The following is a 9,731-nucleotide window of genomic DNA, read 5'->3' on the forward strand; positions in this document are numbered from 1 at the left end:
CAAAGATCATTTAGTTTAACCTCCCTGCTGTGTTCAGAGTCACCAACCAGCAGCCCAGGCTGCCCAGAGCCACATCCAGCCTGGCCTCGAATGCCTCCAGGGATGGGGCATCCACAGCCTCCTTGGGCAACCTGTTCCAGTGCCTCACCACTCTGGGTGAAAAACTTCCTACTAAAAATAACCTAAAATAACAAAAAAAAGAAACTACCTTGTGAATAGAGGATAGCTAGTGTACATTAATTATTTTTTCTATAGAAGAGATATAGTTGATCTGACATAAAATTAATTAAACCACCATTACTTTTATCTTCTTCTTCAAATACCATATGGGTTTAAGCATTTCAAAAATACATTATTTTTACTTTGGCTAATGCTACACCATTTTGCTTTAAAGTACTTCCATATTTCTCGCATGCAATAATACTGTATTTTTGTCTGTACTGCAGTAGAGTATTTTAAATGACTCTTCAGAATTCTTTCTCTATGTTCCCATTATTATTTTCCCAGAGAAAGTGCACACTGCCCTTTTGTGGGACACTTTTTAGCAACTTCACATCTCAGCATCTTGCCATGCCTTCTAGCTCATCCCTTGCTGTCTTCCTTGCTTCCTCAAACTTGCTTACTGGAAGCCCTATCCTGATGAACAGCCAACCTGTTGATAAAGCCCTCAGTAAATTTGCAGATGACACCAAGCTGGGAGGAAGGGTTAATCTGCCTGAGGGTAAGAAGGCCCTACACAGGGATCTGAATAGGTTGGATCAACGGGCTGAGGCCAACTGTATGAGCTATAACAAGACCAAGTGCCGGGTCCTGCAATTTGGTCACAACAACACCGTGCATCCCTACAGGCTTATGGCAGAGTAGCTAGTAAGCTGCATGGAGGAAAATGAACTGTGGATGTTAGCTAACGGCCAGCTGAACAGGAGCCAGTGTGTGCTAAGACCAGCAGCATCCTGGCTTGTATCAGAAATAGTGTAGCAGCACGACTAGGACTGTACTCATCCCTGGTGAGGCTGCATTTCAAGTACAGCGTTCAGTTTTGGGCTCCTCAATGCAAGAAAGACGTTGAGGGCCTGGAGCGTGTCCAGAGAAGGGCAACAAAGCACGTGAGAGGTCATGTGAGGAGCAGCTGAAGGAACTGGGATTGTTTATTCTAGAGAAGAGAGGCTCAGGGAAGGCCTTACCACTTCCTACAACTGCCTCAAAGGAGGCTGTGCCAAGATAGGGTCGACCCCTTCTCCTGTGTAATAGCGATACGATGAGAGGTAATGGCCTCCAGCTGTGGCCGAGGAGGTTCAGGTTGGATGTATGGGGTAAAATTTCTTCTCAGAAGAGCAGTGTGGTATTGGAACAGACTGCCCAGGGAGGTGGTGGAGTCACGTCCCTGCAGGTGTTCAAGGGTAGATACGGCACCAAGGTTTGGCAGCCGTTGTGCAGACAGGTCGATGGCTGCACTACATGACTGGCGTTCCGTCCAGCCTTAACGATTCTATAACTCTACCAGGGCAGACACAGGGCTTCCCGCTGCATCTCAAAAAGACGCGACTTCAGCTGACTGCTTTTGTCCCTCTTCCAGCACCCAGTCGACTTTTCCTCATCCAACAAGCCAAACCCCGCGGAGCACGGAGCGCTGCCGTTATCCAGACACTCCCTCTGCACTCCGTTCGGCTCTCGGCTCCCACCTCCCTGCTTACACCGCCTTTCCTCGCCGATCCCCTCAGGGGCGGAGGCGGCGGGGCCGGCCGGCCCGGCGGCGGCTCTCAGTGCGCAGGCACGGTGCGAGCGGCGCTCCGGGCCGTGCATAATACGTGGTGATCGGGGCCGGCGCGACGCAGAACGGAGATGGGACCGGGCCGAGAGAGCCGCAGCTAGCGCCGCTGCGGTTGCTCAGCCGGCCGAGGGGAGCGGCGGGAGGGACAGGTAACGCGCGGCCGGCGGGGATCGCAGCCGAGAGGCGGCTCTACCAGCTGGGCGCTGCCGGCCGGTCGGCTCTTGGGGTTGGGCAGAGGGCTTTGGGGACGGGCAGCGCGGCTGATCCAGGCCGGGGGGCTGCGGCGGGAGGTGCTGGTGTCGGTGTGCGACCTTCGTACCGGTCTGGTCCCGTCGCTACAGCGGGGGATGGAGGGTGGCGGTGTGCGCGTACATCCGGAGAAAGCAGAGACCGAGAACCCGCTGGAGTCATTGCAAATGACGTTTGCGATTCACAGTGATGTCAAATAGCTGTGGCTCATCCAAAAGCGTCCTTTCCCTTTTGTGTTTGTTTGTGTTTTTTTTTTTTTTAAGCGTTTTCAATAAGAAGTATTGCAAAGTTAGGGAGGCAGTTTTACACGGAGCGTGCTCCTCTCTTTGTCTGCCCGCTCCCCGATCGGTCACATCTCTCAGGATCGGTGGAGAATAGTAAAGCACAAAGTAAACAGGACAGCGTTTGCCATGGAAACAAAAGTTGCTAAGGGATGAATTGCTACTACGCAGTGGCATGCTTTGGAGCTGCCACCATCCGCCCCACGTGTTCCCAGACGTTTGGGGCTTTAAATGCTGGAAAAGTTGTGAAGATAAACTGCTTCCTGAGGCCTGGATGCATGCTCTAAGCCCATGCTTAATGCAGGTCTGCCTAGCAGTGATTCTGTTTCCCTAGCAAGTTTCCCAACATCTCAGCATTTAGGTTCTCAGCCACGGAGGTGAGACATGCAAATAGACACCAACGCTCAAGAAGACGTAGCTACTGCAGTATTTATTCATCCAACGTAAATTGGTGCAGACATGTTTCCTCCATATTGAAGTCAAACTGATTTTCCTACCATACCCTGTTCCAGTTCCTCTGCCACATCAGTACATAGCAAGAACCACATTATGTTTGCGCTGCAGCTGAGAGAAGAGCCCATCTCAGGCCCAGTTGCCAGAGTGCTTCAGTGAGTCACATAGGGCTGGGAAGCCTTTTCCCATCTCTCTAAGGGACTAGGTTTTATCTTTTTTGGAAAAGATAAGGAGATCTCTTATTGTAAGTGGAAGAGTCTGAGCATAAAGAAAACTAGAATTAATATTATACAGTGCTTAGGAAGAATTAATGATGCTGGCTAGACCTGGTCCTTTTGAGTATTTTCTTTCTTTTCATTTTAAAAGGTCATCCTACTTGATACTGTCGCAGGTCTTTCAACCAAAAGATCATTCTTTTATTTTGCTTTGTATTCAGCCTTCCAAGCTCTTATTTATCATTTTGCACATACGCCTGACCAAAACCACCAATTAGCATTTTAGATTGATAAAGAAGAAGAACCTGCATAACATAAGTGGTTATGGGCTATGTGTTTCCTGCAGGTAATTCTTCATCAAGCTGTTAGAAACACCAAACCATCCTTTATGTTTCTTGACAAATAAACATACAGACAGTGCTGTGAATCCAGGAGAAATATATTTGTACAGATTTCAGTCACATTATGTGATATGTTCTTGAATTAATAGTAACAAACTATGGTTGCTGGTTCTGCTCTATCTTCCTTCCAGTCTTTGAGAGGGAAAAAAGCTCTCAAATTGTCTCCTGGTGGCAGCTGGTGCAAAGCAAGGGAGCTTTGGCATACCCCTTATCTGGCCGTACTGGGTCTGGTCCTTCGCTGCCCTGATATTACAAAATCAGCTGGACCTAGGAACAGTGCCTTCTTTCCTGTTAATTGTGTGATGTCTCCTGCCAGACTAGAGTACTCTACACATAGATGATCTTCCCCAGTTCTCCCTTAAGGTGATGATGTTCTGTTTTTGGTTTAGATTTGCTTCTTTGAGAAAAAATATTTCTGTAGTGGATAGGCAGAGCTCTCTTAGTGCTCGTACTGTAGAAGATGGCAGCTAGCTAGCTAGTGAAGACATGGTAGCACTGAAAAAAGAGGACTTTCTTTTTCCCTTTCTTTTTGATCAGGAAACAAGCAGCAGGAGAGACTCCCAAGGGACATAGAGAGGCCTCTTTGGCAAAAGAACAAGCAGTCTTGAAAAACAGAATAATTGCCAGAGTTTCCCTGCACGGGTTCAGATTGTGTTCTCATGGTGTCATGCCCTCAGCAGCGGTTGAGCAGCTTGTCTGGGAGCTGTCTGGGCAGCTCTGTGCACGTGGTGGCCAGGATGCAGAGCAGACGGCTGGTGCGGTGCAAGGCAAAACCTTCCTGCAGTCCCAAGGTTTCCATGCACTGGCAAGGACACTGATTGCCCTGCGTGTGCTGGAGGGCAGTAACACTGCACTGTTAGCAGGGAGCAAGCCAGCCCTCAGGCTCAGAGGCACTGGGCCTCCCGTTCCTGAGGTCTCGCTTCTGTGAGAGCTTTGAAACCTCGCCATGAGTCATAATAGAGAAGCTTGCCTTTATAAGACTTTGAGATCATGAAATCTCAAACTAAAATGTAACTAACTATATAAAATGTAGAGAGTAAACAATAGCTGAGATTACTGCTAGCAATAAAGAGGAAACAGCAAAGCCCTCTGTCAGTTGACCAAGAACACAGCCAAATTCCTAAAGTTTAGGAGATCACTGTCATACCAGCACTGGTTTCAGAATTGAGAGTTTCAGCTGGCTGCCATTCCCTACTGGCTTGTGCTGGCTCCTGCTTAAACTGAATGCAAAAGTTTTTTTTTTTCCTCATATAGTCAAGCATCTCATACATGACAAGATCACACATTCTAGAAGGGCACAGGGACTGGAGTCAGCAAAATTGGAAGGTCCTGGTTGCAACAAGCACATGAATCCTTCCTTCCAAGTAAAATGGCAGTGGCAATTGGATGAACCAGTTGTAGTAGTGTGAAGCTGGTAAATTGAGTTGTGACACTCAGCTTTGGGTATTCATTAACAGTTCCCTTTGGGCCAGGACTTTTTGAACTCTGTAAAGAGAAACAAGTCAGCTTAAATAATACTGACCTGCTGCTTAAGTTTTGTAGGCATTGGTATTACTTTAATGAATTCAGTAGCATCACGCTTGTGCAAGTTCAGGTCTCGTACTTGCGTAGATAAACACAAATTTTCTGTGTTACAATAACTTCAGTGAAGTGGAAAGGGTAGGGAACATTGTCTGCTATGAAAACAGCTAATAAAATTCAGATTTTTTATTAGAGTCAGCAGGAGCCTGGGCATTGAATTCTCTAAGGGAACATCAATTTGCCACAAATTTAGTATTTGCTTTTCACCCTCTGGTGAGCAGATCAGTGGTACTGTGGCATTCCATCTTTTTTTTTATTTTTAACTATTTATATTTAAGTGCTAGCTCTTACTTTGCCACTGTTTCTTACGGCTGTGAATGCTACATCAGTGCTTAGTCCTACCTTTCAGAAGCTCAAGCTTTTTAAAAAGCTCACTCAGCAACTGGAAAATTTGTGAGGTTGCAAACTCCACTTAACTCATAGAGCTGGAGTCTGCCCTTGAGAGATGTTGTCTCCCTAGCTTCTGCTTTGTTCAGTCTCCAGAGAAACCATCCCTAAGTCTGAATGACAGGCATTCTACCTATGGGTGGGATGTTTCTGCAGAAAACTGTAGGCTCTGATTTGCCCAGGTCTACTTGAGCTGAGTCACTGCTCATTACCTAGGCTGCTTTTCTTCGTGTCACCTGAAACATACGCAGCCAGCTTTCCTCACCTTACCATGTCAGTAACTAGATCCACTTTGCATGAAACCTCTCATTGCAGGCAGGAAGGATGAGCTCCTATGCTGACATCTGCGGGTCCAAGCATGCGCAGGGCAGCACCGAGGGAGGTTACCAACGCTATGGAGTTCGGTCCTACCTGCATCAGTTTTATGAGGACTGCACAGCTTCAATTTGGGAGTACGAGGATGATTTTCAGATCCAGAGATCGCCTAGCAGGTGGAGCTCTGCATTCTGGAAGGTACTGCCCTTTGCTGGTTACTGGGGAGAGAAACTCTGATGTTGAGATGTTCACGTGTAACTAATGATTTTAGATATTCATCCAGAAAACCCTTGTTGCTCAGCTTTCACTGTGATGACTGAATGACAGTCTGTCTTAGGAATTCTTGTTTGTTTAAACCGAGATACATCAGCTTCCAAAGGAGTTCTGGAGTTCTTGGATCCTCTGGTTTCTCTGTCACAAGGAGCTCTGTCACTGAAACATCCGAGTCTTGTTATGGGCAGGGCTTCCCAAATTCAAAATGTAATACTTCATCAGATAATTACAAATGGTAGTGGTAGGTTAACAACATAACCCTGGGTTTGTGTGACCTGAGCATCAAAAAAATAACTAAAAAAGCCCAACTGACTATAAGCTCTCCATGAAGAGCAGGGAAGTTGGAGAATCTGAGAGTGCAAAAGGTTGGAAGGGAGCTGTGGAGATTATGTAATGCAGCCCTTCTGCTCTGATGGTAGGGCCATCCTATGTGAATCAAACTTAGCACTTAGAGTTGAATTGTGCTAGAAAAATTATACAGCCATACCTAACAAGTGATGAATATGACATATACTAGCAAGGACTGAACTGTTGGTGCTAACCACCACCTAAAGCTAAAGAAATCATTAATCTTGCATTGCTGGGGTAAGACTATAAGTTTCCCTGTGTTGGGGCCTTTGGACACTAGGTGCTTTTCAGAAGTACAGATGTGTAATTCTGTTGTTCCCAGAAATGTTGATACTGACTGTGTAAGCATGAATTGTAAAAAGAACATTCCTCTGTATGTTCTAGTTCTACTAGAGCCACTCAAAAGAAAAAAATGTTGCCTTAAGAACAAGGAGCTGTACCTGCAGGACACTTAGAAGCTAAAAGCTCTCTAGAAACAGTTACTAATCAAAACCTGAAAGATCATATTCACTGTTACGTTTTCTGTTTTCCAGGTCGGACTCGTCTCTGGGACGGCTTTCATGCTGATTGGTTTAATGGTTCTTGTTGTGGGTTTTCTTGTGCCACCGAAAATCGAAGCTCTTGGGAAAGATGATTTTGTTGTAGTGGATACCCGTGCCATTCAGTTCAATGGGTCCCTTGATATATGCAAGCTGTCAGGAGCAATCTTGTTTTGCATTGGAGGAACCGCCATGGCAGCATGTCTGCTGATGGCTGCTTTTGCTAAAAGTTACTCCAAAGAAGAAAAGTACCTCCAGCAAAGATTTAAAGAGAGGATAGCAGATATAAAAGCCCATGCAAACCCAGTCACAAAAGCGCCAGCACCAGGAGAATCAAAGATACCTGTCACTTTGTCCAAAGTTCAAAACGTCCAACCTTCATCTCAAACCTGACCCTTTGGTTTTGTTTCTCCCTTTGCAGATCACTTCACTGGAAAAATATCAGCTGTTGTTATGTATGACATATGTGCTAGTCAGTTACAATATCAAATGTTCTGCTATACAAACGCACAGCTGATTGGGAAGCTGTTCCAATATAAATTCAGGATTGGAAAAAGTGAAATTGTGTGATTGGACCCGTAACCAATGTATTCAGTGTATTCAAACATTTTAATCTGTGTTGAAACAGTAAGACTTGCAACAATGATTAGGTATTTTGCTTCCCTAAAAAAACATAGAAGGTGCAGTTATGACAGCTATGCCAGGAATACCCTCCATCCCGCTCCTTAACATTTAGATGAGTTGGTGTTCTACTTTGTTTTCTCTTTGTCTTTAAAGTACGTTTACTGCCTAGCTCTGCTATCCAGAAAGCCAAGACTCTGCCCTTGTAATTTGCACTTGTCATCCTGTCACGTGCTGCTGTCTGTGTTGAAGTAATAACGCACAGGTGTAACATGCAATGGCATTGGGGTGCCCTTAGTTGGAGACTGGCACACTTCCCAGCAATGTTACGTTCTGGGAGAGGCAAATTATACTTGATCCAGAGTTCCAACTAGTCTGTGAGAACTGCCACTTTTCTCTCAATCATCGCCCTATTATTTACATACAAAATACAAGGTAAAGATGAGGAATTCTTATGGAAGGAGGGGCACCGTTCTTGTGTTCCTTTGGATTGGTATTGTTTCTTTCCTTACATTGTACTGTTTGAAGCTCATACAGATTTTCAGTTGTGGCCAGGCATGGATTACTAGGTGTGGTCTGACATGCCCAGGCCCCGTTTTCTGTCAGGACATTAATGCCAGGTCAAATGACCTTAACATACTTATCTGAAGACATTTTAAAATGCTGTTTATATTTTTATAGATTATAGAGAAAGTTATGCTTACCAGACAGATACGTTTGTGTAAATGCTTACCTGAAGACTTGTTCTTTCTCCAGAGGCCCTTCATTATTATTTTCTCACCCAGGGCAATTATTTCACTGTCTTAATCTATGGATTTGAATTCAACTGTATAAAGGAAGATGTGACATTTGTACTCTCTGACGATATGTGCCACCTTATAGTTCTGTCTATTTTTTTGAATGGATTGAATAAAATTCTAGGCCTGAGCCAATCCCAGATTTTGTGAAAAGTCTCTTTCTAGTCAAACAAGTTGCTCTGGTTCAGTCAGAAAAGAGAAGTTGCAACTCACCATTCTGATAATGCAGTCTGTGTTTTCAGACTTAGGGCATGCTGAATCCAAAAGTGTCTGCACAGTAACAAGTGTGTTGGAATAGCTCTGCTCCTTTCCTTGATAAAACATTTTGTGGTCTGTGACTCAGTTCAGACTTCCGTGATATAAATAAATCAGAATATATTTGGAAGCTTCAGCTGAGTTTGCAACAATTACTGTGGCTAACAACAGCATCAGAAGTAAAATCTTCTTCTGAAAGAAATGAGAACTGCCTGTCTAAGCAATGCAAGTACAACATCCGAATGCCAGCACTAAAATACCCAGGTAAGAGCTTGTCACAAGCACATCATTACGTAGAATGCAGTGAAGCATTTTTTGGGATGCTTCTTACAATTGGCTGGCAGCTATGTATGAGACATGCAAAAGCATGTTGCACCCAATGCTTAAAAAACAGGATTGTAATCTCAGGAGAAGCAGATAAAAATAGCGTGGAAGAGGAAAAGGTGGAGAGAGTGATAAAAAGAAGAGCTGTGTATTGTTTAAAAAGAAAGCCAGTGAGAACTTGATAGTGAAGGACAAGGAGCGTTGATTGCTTGCAAGGATGGGAATGTGGAGAAGAGCTGAAGTCCCTGTTGCTCTTCAGTTATTCCAGGTAGAGTGCTTATCACTTTCCTGGCTGAGAAATTTTGGTTACTACTACTTGCTTTCATTGCTGTCAGCTTATCAGTACGTGGGCAGCAGAGAATCAAGCTGTCCTGACCTTTTCAGTGCAGTTTTTAGTTTAAGATTTGTTCGTGGAGGAGATGTGACGTTTTAAGTTTTGCGGTGAAGTTCACTTGAAGGAGCTGAGAATGATGGCTCCTGCAGATGTTACCGAGTCCTATCTCTGCACCTGTGTTTTCTTAATGCAATAACAAAAGTCTGACTGAAAATCCATCTGGAAAAAACAAACAAACAAACAAACATAACAGGTTTGGCTTATTTACCTAAAGTAGCTGTATGGGAGTACAGGTCTTCATATGCACCCCACACGTGTGCAAGTGCTGCTAAGTTTTGTCCAGAGGACAAGTGACCTGACAGCAAACAGAGCTGCAACAAGCATTTGGTCACACTGTGCATCATGTCTGCAGAACTGAGCGTGCTTTGACAGTGTGAGAAAGGATGACTCATGCGTGGCATTACCCAGCTTTAGGAGAAAGAAAAGCCCTCAAGGATCATTCTGATGCTTGTTGGGATAGGAGACGTTGGAGATTTAGCAGCTGAGGCAAAGCTGGTAACGCTGTCACAGCTAATGTTGCCACATAC

General features: G+C 44.8%; 1 protein-coding gene across 1 annotated transcript; it reads left to right on the forward strand.

Annotated features, from left to right (window-relative positions):
- The first annotated feature begins 1,775 nt into the window (after window positions 1-1,775).
- Window positions 1,776-8,371, forward strand: NRSN1 (neurensin 1). The gene is made up of 3 exons (XM_042839872.1): window positions 1,776-1,920; window positions 5,654-5,851; window positions 6,808-8,371. Exons 2-3 carry the CDS (start codon window positions 5,663-5,665, stop codon window positions 7,204-7,206), a joined length of 588 nt encoding a protein of 195 aa, XP_042695806.1. The 5' UTR covers window positions 1,776-1,920; window positions 5,654-5,662; the 3' UTR covers window positions 7,207-8,371.
- Window positions 8,372-9,731: the final 1,360 nt, after the last annotated feature.

The sequence above is a fragment of the Centrocercus urophasianus genome, unplaced genomic scaffold (genome assembly GCF_019232065.1).
Source record: "Centrocercus urophasianus isolate 14NV4802_14NV808 unplaced genomic scaffold, USGS_Curo_1.0 seq_11, whole genome shotgun sequence".
NCBI classification, from domain to species: domain Eukaryota; kingdom Metazoa; phylum Chordata; class Aves; order Galliformes; family Phasianidae; genus Centrocercus; species Centrocercus urophasianus.

What these genes read in the sequence shown, in the direction of transcription:
- NRSN1 (XM_042839872.1), top strand. Translation starts at nt 5,663, where the DNA reads ATGAGCTCCTATGCTGACATCTGCGGGTCCAAGCATGCGCAGGGCAGC. An exon ending in GGAGCTCTGCATTCTGGAAG is followed by an intron (nt 5,852 to 6,807) that starts GTACTGCCCTTT and finishes TCTGTTTTCCAG; the next exon opens with GTCGGACTCGTCTCTGGGAC.